The 13228-nt window shown below is 33.9% G+C and overlaps 2 protein-coding genes across 3 annotated transcripts; one reads left to right on the forward strand and one right to left on the reverse strand.

Annotated features, from left to right (window-relative positions):
• Positions 1-432: 432 nt before the first annotated feature.
• On the forward strand, positions 433-10519 carry LOC132562156 (E3 ubiquitin-protein ligase synoviolin B-like). The gene is made up of 10 exons (XM_060226886.1): positions 433-517; positions 981-1084; positions 1393-1519; positions 1829-1928; positions 2377-2732; positions 2895-2954; positions 3335-3514; positions 3785-3962; positions 4550-4707; positions 5003-10519. The coding sequence occupies exons 1-10, from the start codon at positions 433-435 to the stop codon at positions 5185-5187; spliced, it is 1533 nt and encodes a 510-aa protein (XP_060082869.1). The 3' UTR covers positions 5188-10519.
• A 119-nt stretch (positions 10520-10638) lies between these two features.
• Positions 10639-12919, reverse strand: LOC132562152 (uncharacterized). Of its 2 annotated transcripts, XM_060226881.1 has the most exons (3): positions 12779-12919; positions 11119-11307; positions 10824-10909 (listed from the first exon to the last, which is right to left on the reverse strand). In XM_060226881.1, exons 1-3 carry the CDS (start codon positions 12890-12892, stop codon positions 10901-10903), a joined length of 312 nt encoding a protein of 103 aa, XP_060082864.1. In that variant the 5' UTR covers positions 12893-12919; the 3' UTR covers positions 10824-10900. The 2 variants fall into 2 exon arrangements, with proteins under 2 accessions (XP_060082863.1, XP_060082864.1); XM_060226880.1 differs by having other exon boundaries at positions 10639-11307.
• Positions 12920-13228: the final 309 nt, after the last annotated feature.

A 13228-nucleotide genomic window follows, 5' to 3' on the forward strand; every position in this document is an offset into this window, starting at 1 on the left:
TTTCACCGAAAATCAATCCAAAAAAGGGGGTGCGGACATTACAGAGATATAGAGGAAATGAGGACAATTCATATCATATCTCCTTGAATTGTGTTCTTAAAAGTCAAGCATACCTGATATTATCGTTCTATGGTTTTTCTATGATGTTTCCTCAACCAAACATGATTATTTATGATTATTTATTATAGTTTCCATGGTTAATTCCTTCCATTTTCTCGTTACAGGTTCGTATTGTGTCTTCGTAATAGGAAGCCATTTTGTTTGACTTTGTCACATGAATAAAGTTAGAGTTATTCCCCTTTCCCCATTGAAAAAGCATACCCATGAGCATATACCAAATAACACAACATTTTCATTCTACATTTTACAAAATAACAATAAATAACATGTACAAGAATATTACATAAAATAAATTCAGACGTTTTATTGATTATGGATCGTTTATCAGAAAGTCTTAATACACAGCAGGCCGGTTTAATAGCGGCCAGAAATGTAGGATGCTCGGAGTTGGCTGATGGTTGGACGTGGGCGGGTCGTGTTACTGTATAGTTATCGTTAATTGGCTAATCACACGCTCTCACTCACTCACACTCGAGGTGAGGAGACGACCCAAGCTGTTTATAACACTGCTGGGCTAACCCTTATCAAAACACCAATTATCGAAATGAGGACTTGTCATACCGGTAAGCTTACTGTACCATTATGGAGAATAACTGTTATAAACAATTAAGTGAATTCTTGAATGGTACCTGTACGTTATACACAATGCGACATGCTCTCGGCCATTACGACATTAGCTTACGTGAAATGAAATCGGCAGCTTCAATTTGCATTTTTTACATGGAAGGTGGGTTTTTTCCCCAGATTTTTGTGTCAAAAAAGCGGTGCGGACATTACACAGATGCGGACATTACGTGGGTTTTTACGGTATATATGCGTTTCATGATAATGGGTTTTCTAATTTGATGATTATTTTGCAGCTCTCCTTGCCCTGCTGGCAATGTTGGACCTATATTTCATCAATGATGCCTATTATAGCACACTCACTAAGGGTGCCTCAGTGCAACTTGTTTTTGGGTTTGAGGTATGTACAGTGTATTTTGATTTTTTATTCTATTCCCTTTGGGAATGACAAAGCAGTGTTCATGAATTTTAGATATTTCAGATCACAGTAAAAGATCTTTTTTGGTCTGTTATTGTTTAATGCCTTTAACTTGTGATATGAAATTATAATAAAAAATTTCATTCAATACGTAATCTTTCCTTTAAAAAACTATTGTATTCACATTAGAATTAAAACCCAAAATTAAACAAAAACATGCTTTTATCCAATTTAAAGTTTGGGATTATGCATACTGAATTTGTTTTGATTTTGTGAGATTTTCTTTTCAGTATGCTGTGTTATTGACAGTGGTGTGGATGACCTTGATGAAATACTTACTCCATTCCATTGATCTTCAGAATGAGAATCCATGGGAAAACAAAGCTGTGTACCTTTTATACACTGAACTTATTATAGGTACAGTACTGACAGACACCTAACCCTGTAGCTTTGCAAAGTGTTTTCTCGTTTTGCATTATTGAGTTTTTAGCCAGAGAAGTTCAAGGATTTATCATGCCTGATTAGACAGTTTAGTGTTGGATGCTGTTACAATAAAGGAAATTATCTTAATTTAAATTTTATCCTGAAATTTTATTTTGAGGCCCATGTCCTATTGTTTGATAAAGGAAACATTAGTATTGTCATTAAATTAAATATATTCTTGTAATTCAGAATACCATGTACCAGTTATAAAAGTGTAATTTGTTGTAATATTTTGTGTTGTAGGTTTTATAAAGGTTGTGTTGTACATCGTGTTTATGGCCATTATGATAAAGGTGCACACATTCCCATTGTTTGCTATCCGTCCTATGTACTTGTCTTTGAGGTGAGTATAGTTTGCTTATCTTTGAAATACATTTATTATGCTTTTTTTAGTCCCTACCAGGGAAAGCAGAAAGAACTATAGCATTTCTCACTGTCTGTTCATCTGTCTGGTTCATCTTTTAAAGGGTTTGTTTGTTAAATCTGCACATCCAGAGCAGATAATAAAATTGATATATATCTATGTTTTCTATATATATATATCCAAATCAACAAGCAAACAGTCTAATATTACTGTCACGATAGTAAATAGATGTGAAATAATTTGTTCAGAAAAGGAAGTGGTTTTTCTATATCAGTTATGGTAATCACATATTACTTACACACATACTTTTATAATTTAATGTATTAATTCATTCATTTCATTCATGTAAAGACTTGTGCATCCGAATATTTCTTTGAGAATTGCTTTAAGTCGATGACAAATGAATGGTTTTTTTATATTCTTTCAGAGGATTTAAGAAAGCTCTTCATGATGTGATTATGTCGCGACGTGCTATACAGAACATGAACACATTATACCCAGATGCTACTGCTGAGGAACTGCAGGCAGGGGATAATGTTTGTATCATTTGTCGTGAGGATATGTTAGCCAACTGTAAGAAGCTCCCCTGTAACCACATCTTTCATACAAGTTGTCTGCGTTCCTGGTTCCAGCGTCAACAGACATGCCCCACTTGTAGAATGGATGTATTAAGAATGAATCGTACAGAAACAGCCACACCCCAACAACAGCAGCCACAACCACAACAACAGCCACAGCCTCAACAGCCACAAGTACCTCAGATGCCTCAAATGCCACAAAATTGTTAGTCATCAATTTTCATTCATGTCAGAATTTTTCTCGAGCTTTAATGACAATTATCTAGAGCCAAGAAATACATTTCATTGCGGCAGTATTACATTATGTGAATTTCAGTTGTTGCTTTACTTTAATACTGTTCTTACTGTTCATATTTTTACCTGACAGTATTCCAAGGATTCCCAGGTATGCCTCCAATGTGGCCAAATATGCCTCAGCAGCCACAAGGTAAACTATTCTCTTATAAACTTAAACTAGCTACCTTTCCATACAATACTGCTGGTAACTTTCACACAGAAACAGCACACCCCATCCATACATGTATTTACCTTTCCATGGAGTACCTGTCTTCCCTCACATTGCTGGTAGTTATAGTAATGTTTATACAAGTGTAAGGTAATTTGAACACAGTGTCAACAGAATAAGATATTTCAACAGATTTCTGAATACATGTATTGAAATATTACACCTACATATTTTAGCCTAGTTTATTTTTATCGAATATGTGATGTCTCTAATAAAACTACTTCCATATCATTTCATTCCATGTGACACATGATACAATTTTTTCAAAAAGAATATACATGTTTTATATTTCCTGTTACCAGCTGCTCCAGGGACTTCTACTGCTAGTTCTACATCAGGAACACCACCAGTCTCCAGTACTGCAAGCACATACACTGTGGGGTCAACCTCCACACAGCCTACACCCACAACCACTGGTACCACCACAGTCCCACCAATAGTGCCACCAATGCTGCCATTCATGATGCCATATGGAAACTATGGTAAGAAGATGTTATGTATTCACTGTCCTTCAATACTTGTTAGAGGTCAAAACATTTGAGAATCTGTGTAATTGAGCTATTTTGTTTTATGTGGGAATCAAGCTTTGAAACTGTATTTGGTAGAAAAGCTCTTTTGATGAGCTATGCTGAAATCATCTACTAATGACAAAAGGATCTAGGTTTAAAATGTTTCAGTATTTTATGAGTGTTTATGAGAAGGGATGTGTTATAATAGTCATCAATGTATTGTATTGTATACACTGTTTGTAGCCATGCCAAGACCACCCAGAAACTTGACTGGTGCGTCTTTGGAGGAACTGAGGGCAATGGAGGGGCAGCAACGAGAGAATGTAGAGGCAAGGCTTCAATGGTTACAGGATATACAGGCTCTGTTGGATGGGGCGATGGTGCTTATACATCAGTACAATACTGTTGCTGCACAAACAGGGTAAGAGTTATCTTCCTTTACCAACAAATTTGGGATTTGATAATGAAATGTATCAGGTCAATTTTCAACTTCAATGTTGAGCAACTTTCAGCATACAAATTAATTTTCTATTTGCTGTTGCTGATTTATTTGCTAATTGTTTTCCTCAAATCTTTTGTAATATAGGAGAAAATTTATTATATAACCTTAGAAGCTTGTCTAAAGTGCTTTTTACAGGTATATGCCACTCAAATGGAAATATTTGATAATGCTTTAATCCGTTTAGTTGATATACCAGTATCTTTTTAAGGAAAGATCCTTTAAATACTTATTACTTGAGTAACCTGCTCAGATTGAAAGTGTATGCCCATTTGAAATTAAGGCTGCTCCTATTTTAACTTGGTGATTGTTTTTTTGTTTGTGAAGCATTATTCTTGTATTCAAGTCCCCCAGTCATGCATCAGGCCCTTGCTGACTTTTCAGACATGCTAAATCTTCAAAATCACTTTGTTAGCATTTCCTTGATGTTGATAGGAAGTCTCAATTGATTTTGTCAACACCATAAATAATTTTGGTTTGCCTGAATGACTGTGTTGATCCCTTTTCAGGATAGCAGGAATCAGTGCAGCTAGTTTTCCATTATCACAAAAACAGTCTGATAAGAAAACAGATATGGAAGTTAATTCAAGCCAAAATTCTGCACAAAATACTGAGACACAAGGTGTAAGCCAACATTCCACAGAAAAAACAGAAGATCAAAACCTTGGTAAGTTCATGTCCATTTAGATATGTAGAATGTTAATATTGATTTCAATCTTACTTTTACCTATGTTTCTTCTGGTAAGTATATAATCATTATTGATATTGATTTAATTAGTCAGAAGGGAAATTTATTTCTTAGGTAAAACATAAGCCACATCAGTATGAAATATTTGATTCCGTTGAGTTGAATGTTTCTCTATAGAAGCATATGTTCCTTGGTGAAACAGTGCCTTTTTAACATGTTGTTTTTAAGATTTTTTCCATTTAACAGTACATATTAATTACTTTTTGACCATTAGATTTTTCAGGTTTAGAAGGAGCAACAGGTTTCACTCCAGCAAAAGAGGAGACAATTCCTTCATGGGATGACCCCCATGAAGAGGAACATAATGATGAGATGCATGAGGTACGAAAACGCAGACTACAAAAATTTACAAAGGAGAATCAGTCTGCTGTTAAAGTGGAACACAAATCACAGGACTAAGCCAGCCTGTTACAGACTTATAGCAACAATGTGTCTTTGGCTCCTAGTCGACAGAGTGCAGCATTCCTTGGGATAGATGTTTCGTGTGTGTGTGTAGATGTGTGTGTATACAGCTACATAATGTATCTGAGAAAGTGTTTGGTATCTGAGATATCGGAAAGAATGTTGTTTGCATGTGATTTATCAGTGACAGTTATAAGGTGTATCTGAGAAAGAGTTAGCTTCCTGAGGAATTGGCAAGAATAATAGCTACCCGAGGTTTCAGCACTAGTGCAATAGCTAGAATAATTCCAAGTATCATGTACTTGTTAGGGGCGTATTTATTTTGGTATCATTAGAACGACATATAAAATGTTTACTCCAAATCACAAATATTATCAATCCTTTGTGTCAGACCTGGAAATTGAACTTGTAATCGACACAGTTTGATATTAAACCAGCAGGTCATTTGAATCTCTTATATTTCAGTAGTAAACTTCTGTGTTACTTCTCAGAAATACCATATCCTAGATTGTACGTACAATTTCCTATTACAAATACGATACTTTTACCATATTATACCATAATTTACATCACTCAGTGAACCAGGGAGATTGTTGCTCAAATAAGACATTTAGTTTGGGTGGACAGGTTTCAAAGCAAAGTGTTGGGATATTTTAAGCTCAGATAGAAATAAATATATGGCTTTTTAATTCATTTTATATTAACTTGTCGTCACATGCCAGTACAAGTTCTGATTAATAATTTTTTCTTCTCCAGCTATGTAACGATTTATTTCCTCCTACATTGTATGATATATCAATTCCATTGTAAATCAAATTTAGATATGGACATAGAGGCATTGTTTTGCCTGCGTCCATTATTAACTTAAATTAACTTTATTGCATTGTTTGATAACTCAAATATGTATGGTAGTTTGCTACAGTTTTCCGAAAATCATAAACATGATAAGCTTCTCTTAAATCATGTTTATAATTGTAATTAAGTCCATTAATATCTGTTTATTTCATTGTGCTGTAATTAACTCCAACTTCAATATCGTATGTTATCACTCAGAGATTTTATTTTACAATATTAATGCACATATATCGGAAATTAAGTATTTATTAGACCAGTGTTTTTAAGCTAAAACATAGATATTGGTCGATTTTGATAGAATAAAATCTTATGTCAGGGAATGCTATGCTTTATTTGATGTGATCATGTGGTTAAAATGTATTGTCATCTTATGCACAAGTGAATGCAAATTGATTTCAAATTTAATTGTTTAATTTATACATTTATATCTCTGTTTATTGACTTAACTCTTTAAAAAATAGAAACGAAACTCTAGGATTGTGTCCTACTCTTTTTCTCTATCTAAACTTGTTAAGGTATGGAAGGAAATGTTAAAATTCAGTACTTCAACCATTAGATTTTGTACTAGATTGTTAATAAGTGGTTGGTGATGAAGGTAACATAGAGGGTCATAAATATACCTGGTATTGATGCAGTGCAGAAAGAAATTTCAATATTTTAATAGTTGAGACTGACCTCCTGTAGTTAGAATTTACAAACATTTTTTTTTTTATATTCTTTAAATAAGCAATTTATGCTGTTCAAATTCATTCTCATGATCTAAAGCAACAAATATTTGTTGTAAAAATTACAAATGTATTATATAAAAAACATTTTCATTTTTGCCCGTGAAATCCAGGAATTTATCAATGTGATAAGAATTCTTATCACGTGATAATATCAGTTCCTTAATGTTATGACCAGTGAGCCGCACTTTTTCGTCACCGCATTGAAATTTGCCAAATGAAGTAAAGGTTGAATAAGTTGCATTTCCATAAAATCTTTTCCATTTTGATTTCATATTTTCTCAAATGTATTATTTAAAAACAAAATTTTTAATTGATTCTTAGCAGATAACAGCATAAATTTGCAGAATGCCACTTACAGTGGCACATAGTACGTAAGTTCAAAATGGCATCTTGTTAATCATAAAACCATAATAATGAGCAAGGAAAGTACATGCTAGTATTTTTGGAAATACTTATGACTTCGGTTTTTCAAAAATGTAATAAATTCTTAATGGTCGCCTGTTAAAATCTGTACAGCAGAACATATCTATACATGCATTATCCTGGGTGAAAAATAAAGATATTCTGCCAAATTTGTGAAATTTATATGATATTAAATGAGACACTATTATAGATATCCTCTATATAGCTGATACACATGAAGCTTGATTTGCATTTTGCATACTACAAAGGCTTGCATGGGATGTATGACTTGAAAAAACTTATGGGTCTTATGTGTATGTACACATATGTCTATATACATGTGGTGGTATGTGTGGCTTATGCAGGTTTGAGTGTCATAGTATATTAAATACTGCATGTGTTCTTATTTTAATGCCATTCTAATATTAGCTCCTTTCACCCTCATGTCATTGCACTTATTCAAGTCCAGTACCAAAATTTTTCCAGTTTGTCATTGGGTTTACTACCTGAATTTTAATCGCAAATTGAAATAGATTGAAGACTAATTTTATTTTGCTTTTTATTTACCTGAAGTGCAGTTTTCCTGAATCTGTGACATGTTTTCTGCTACATAGAATATACATGGTTAGGCATAGTAAATCCTTACACCCTTGAGCTTATGGTTATGAAGAATGTAGATCGCTTGTGTGTTTGAATCTTATTGCTGAGTCATCAGAAATACAAAATCATACAATAAATTTAAAATAATTTTGATTGACATTCACTTAGCTAAGATAACAAAACCATGGATCTGGAACTTAACTTGGCTGATAATTAATCAGGGCAATATACAACAGTCGCTGTTAGTAAGCTGCCAAATGTTGTTACGGTCTATGAACGGGTCAGTACAGATCCACATCCCCTGAACACCTCACAGCAAGCTAACTTTGCCTATCATGACCAAGTTAGCAACTGAGCGTGGGGTTCCAATTGGAGCTAACATCCCTCAAAGTTCTGAAATAAGAATTACACTTAATCAAATACACATAATGTAGCATTTGTATGTGAGAAGTGTAGCTGAGAAGTCAAGCAGTATACATTTTAGTCTCTTTAAAGATGTAATAATCAAATTAAGAGTTTAAAAGCTGGCAGTTCATATCAGCAGCATTTGGTTGATTAAAAGTCCAAGACACTGAATTTGTGTTTAGGAGTAAATATGAGGGATCTGGTGTTTGGTTCAGGAATCAAATATAACATATTTGATTGTAACTGAATGCGATCTAAATCTGGTTCTTTTGCCCCAATTTTTAGATGAGTTTACATGTTATACAACCAGATGAAATCAATAAAATCACACAGATGAAAGAAGAATGGGTTACACAATGTCCTATAATTAAAGAGAAAAACATGTCACAAGTTCAGGAAAGTTTTCTTTGCAAATTATTTCTGTTGAACTCCAAAAATGTTTGATTCTTTAAGGAAAAATTGAACCAAGATATCTATTCAGAATGACAGATTTACAGCTGCACAAGTAACACATATCCTTAAAATCTTATCGGTTCATTGGTGCAAATTTAGACTTTATGGTTGTGGCCAAAGGTTTTTTCAAAGTTATTCATGCTATTAACAGTTCTGCAATTCAAGTTTATGCCCATTACCATCCTGTCACTACTTTCTACCTAAGTGTAGATAGGATTATAGTACATCTGAACATAAAGTCTGGTGATTATAATACCATCTTGCACACTCTGTACATTGGTGCAAATATGCTTCACAGTGATCATTTGTCTGGTGAAAGTGACAAAGCATTTAACAATGTTGCACATGAATTTTCTAATTGGTTGTGATATAAGTACATTTATGCAATATTATATTACCAACCTGAAGAAAATCTTTCGAAATATTCATGTGATTACCTAAGAGTAGAATTGATGCAAAATTGTTTGATTTTACATGTGTTTTAACCAGCAAGACATGTAACGAAACAGCTAATGGACTTGGTGCGAAATTAGGATAAGAGACACATTATTACTCAGCATTACATTTACTGGATACACAAAAAGGTAAATGTGTAAAATATGTCCAGTATGCAATAAATTTTGGTATTAACTAGAATAAAGGTTCTTATAACACAACCATTAGAAGATTATTTTATTATCTTCTACTGGTTTTGTTCTTTGAAAAAGTTTGATTTTATTACTGCTACAACCTGAAGAAAATGTTCCGAAACATGTTGTGGTTGTAACATTTTTAGCCTACAATCATCAGATGATTTAATTTTGGTACTGATCAGAAAAAGAAAATGGTTTACAGGCAGCCATCTTGGTTTTTGAGAGTAATAAGCTTATCGCTATTTCTTGAGAGGCAGTGGATGGATCATTCTCAAATGTGGAGATTCTTCTTGGTTCCTAGTTAGGCGTCCGATTTTGAGACTAATTTGAAAACTAATATGGCCAAGAGGCGGCCATCTTGGACTTTAACAGTAATAGTTTGTTATTGCTATTTCTTGAGAAGTACCAGATCAATCACTCTCAAATTTCATATATATGTGTTCCTCTTGGTTTTAAGCTGTGCTTTTTTGATTCCAGGACTGATCAGAAAAAAAACAAAATGGCTGTCAGGCCTTCATCTTTGACAATGAAAGTTTGTAATTGCTATTTCAGGATGGATTGTTCACAAATTATATACATTAGTTTCCTTGACTCATTAGATGTGCTCGTCTGGTTTGACACTTATCAGAAAGCCCAAAAATTAAGTTTAGAGACAGCTATCTTGGATTTGACAATTGAAGATTATAATTATTGGGTTTTTAATAGAAAAGAAGGGAAATAATCAAACTTTTAAAGAACAAATAAAGATCAAATAATGGTGGGCACCAAGATCCCTCATGGGTATCTTGTCTAACAATTGTCTTGATTTTCTGCCAAACATTACAATTCATTATAAAAATCACTGAATCAAAATGAAGTGAACTAGCTTAACAGTGCATACAGCTTGATTAGTGTGTATTTCATCTATTCAAACAAATTTTCACATTTTATTATGAAAAAACAAATCCAACCAGGTGATGTATTCTAGTTAATTTATCATATATTACAGTCAAAATTTGGAACTGCCAAACATTTACTCTGAATCAGATGGATTCATTTTGTTTTCTTATCCTCGAGAAGCGATTCCAGTGTTGAATGGAAAGTTTAGTTGATTTGATACTAAAAAGAGTATGACATCAGCTAGTATGTACACACATCAGCATATGTAATAATGATGTTTTAAGCAATTGAAACTAGGATGTCAAATGTGAAATGATTTACAAAATTTTGTGTACCAATAAATCCTGAAATAAAGAACTTAATTTTTTTTAGAAATTGTGTCTTATGTTTTTATATGGATGCTTTAAGTAGGGGTATCCATAACTGTGGACAGAGAATCCACCAGTCTTCAAGTCAATGTAGATATACAATACTAACATTCCAAACACAATTCATATTTACAACAAAAAACCATTTATTTCGTTATGAAAGTGTGAAGATACAAAGCAATCTTCAAAAATGACATAACTCTTCTGTTTGATGTAAGCATTCCCAAGAAGTAAAGAACGCGTGAATTTCTGTGGTTTTGGCAATTCCTTGTAATCTAGTAAACCAAAATGTAGCTGCTTTGTGAAGAAGAGTCGGTCTGGCATGATTGCCAAATACTGAGAGTTGAGACCATGACTGCTTCTTTCTTTGTATATTCGATACGGACTTCTACGAAACCTATAGAAGCATGTCAAACAAAACAAATTAATAAATACTAGACCAATCAATGATTGATATTTCGGATGCATTTCACTTGGTTTGCTAAGTTTTACATTCTTTTTCTCGGAGTCCATATATACAGAGTAGCATAACCAAGGCAGTATTATCAATGACATCAACATCACAAAGTCTCCTGCACGTTTATAAGCCAAAAACGAATCACTCACATAGATGAGTTCATACTTCTTCATGCACAAACCATCTTTTTCAGGCTTTGATTTAAGAAGGGGTTTCAATTCAGGGTCCATCTTGAGAAAGTTTCTTCGTGGCACTATGTGAATCCTCAAAGTGTTTATTCCCAGTAATGTTGTTTTGTCTCTGATACATCTGGACTCTGCAATGCATCGGGTAGGTAACTGAAAATAAAAAAAGAACACATAAATATCAAGTATCTTCTACAACACATCAGGAAACTTCAGAAAAATGTCTTCATTTTATCTATATTGGCTTTATTGCAGAAATGTCTAGATATTTTTCCTATTTATTGATATCACTGCCAACAGTAAATAAATGAAGAGTGACTAAAAAATATTCCTGTTTCAAAGTGTGCTTTAAAACTGTCTCTGAAACACAACTTTTGCCCTCAATCATATTTACAAGTAAAAGGCATAAGCAAGGAAAGGTTAACACTAATGTAAAAAATGAGTGCTGAAAATATTAAGTCTTACAATCAAAGACAACCAATCATATTTACATGTATAAGGTATAAGCAAGGAAAGGTAAACACGAACGTGAAAAATGAGTCCTTTGTCAACATTTCTCTCAAATAACCTTTTCACAAGAGCTACCAATCAGATTTCAACCAGAATAAAAGTTCTTACAACACAATCGGTAGAAAATTTGGGTGTGATATTTCGATAACTGCATGGTCACCTTCTTCAGACAAATGATCAGTGTGAAGCATACCAGCACAAACATATGAGATGGTAAGGAATTTACCATCTTTTCAGCTGTATAATCCTATAAATTACACCAGATGGTAACCATGTACCATAGCTGATTTGGCTATGCGTTGTTTAATACTTGGTAATAGACGTGCAAGAGTCTATGGCCCCTCCTTGTCCTTGTTTATTATTGGTCCACTGTGGTGTGTGATGGTATCCTTGACCAGCCGTCTGAACAGGTTGTTTTCCCTGTCAACTATTTAGGAATTTTCCCAGCCAATATCAAGATTTTGCTGTGTGGAATGACCTCTTAGTGTCGTTTTATTGATATGGGACTCGGAATGCTTTTGCTTTGATCTCGCCAATTTTTGCCGTCATAGGATTCTGCGTCATTCTGATGTTCATCAAGTTGGACCCTGAAACTCCTGCCAGTTTATCCAATATATGATTCGTAGCCTAATTTGAAGAGAGACTTTTTTTCATTATATTACTTTATCAGGTAAGGCACAACCAGAGTTCTCTGGTACAACTTACTCTGACAACGTTAGGAGTTTAACACTGTAAGAAACTTACACAGGCGCCTTGTGACATCCCTAAATGCAATCAGGTGGATTATGACCTCTTACACGTATAGGAATTAGGCACAACCCAGAATTTGGGCAATACTTGATACCTCTGCATTTGAGTGATAGTTACTTCTTTGAAATTGAGTTTTCAACTAGTTACTCAAATGCCCGTCATTTGACATTTGCATCGAAAAAGGTGTAATCTTGATCTCGGCTGTTAACTGCGTGTTATCCCCAGCAAAATTTAACCAATAATTTCTGTCTCTACAATGATGATTTGATGTCAATATTCACATTTATTGTGATTTTATTGACATTTATTTTCATATGCTTATTTCAGAGTTTCGGTCAATGGCAAAATAAATCATTGGCTTTACCGTATGAAATCTAAGTGAAGTGTCTTGAAATCGATATGACATCGCTCTTCCAATCTTAATCAACGTGTGCTTGTTACGAAACAAGCACGATGAAATGCATGTCAGTACGTTCATGTTTCTGACCGGTGTCTACCAGGCTACCGTTGTCCTTGTTGGTTTACAGAACTTCCGGTTAAACCGAACGAAATGAACACACTCCTAGCTGGAGTTGTCGTTCCTTAACCACCTATGCATAAAACTCGACAATCACGGGAATAATTCTTTTAAATATCGATGAAACAGTTAAGGCCAAAATAAAAAGAGGCTAACGAGGAAAGTTCCGAAAGTGTTACTGAAAAAATCTAAAATTCATGGACAACATCCGCATTTTAAATCTGGGTAAATTCAAGCCATTTATGAGGTCGATCCACATATCCAAATTACGAAAGCCTATTAGTGTCACTTTGAAAA

This window comes from Ylistrum balloti, unplaced genomic scaffold (genome assembly GCF_031769215.1).
Source record: "Ylistrum balloti isolate Yb309-2 unplaced genomic scaffold, AGI_CSIRO_Ybal_v1 Utg371358, whole genome shotgun sequence".
NCBI classification, from domain to species: domain Eukaryota; kingdom Metazoa; phylum Mollusca; class Bivalvia; order Pectinida; family Pectinidae; genus Ylistrum; species Ylistrum balloti.

Excerpts from the sequence above, each read along its gene's own strand:
- LOC132562156 (XM_060226886.1), top strand. The coding sequence starts at position 433 with ATGGATCGTTTATCAGAAAGTCTTAATACACAGCAGGCCGGTTTAATA. Across the intron at positions 2,733-2,894 it reads GCCTCAAATGCCACAAAATT|TATTCCAAGGATTCCCAGGT; the intron begins GTTAGTCATCAA and ends TTTACCTGACAG. Across the intron at positions 2,955-3,334 it reads TATGCCTCAGCAGCCACAAG|CTGCTCCAGGGACTTCTACT; the intron begins GTAAACTATTCT and ends TCCTGTTACCAG.
- LOC132562152 (XM_060226880.1), bottom strand. The coding sequence starts at position 12,892 with ATGAACGTACTGACATGCATTTCATCGTGCTTGTTTCGTAACAAGCAC. Across the intron at positions 11,308-12,778 it reads CTTCACTTAGATTTCATACG|TTACCTACCCGATGCATTGC; the intron begins GTAAAGCCAATG and ends TTTTATTTTCAG.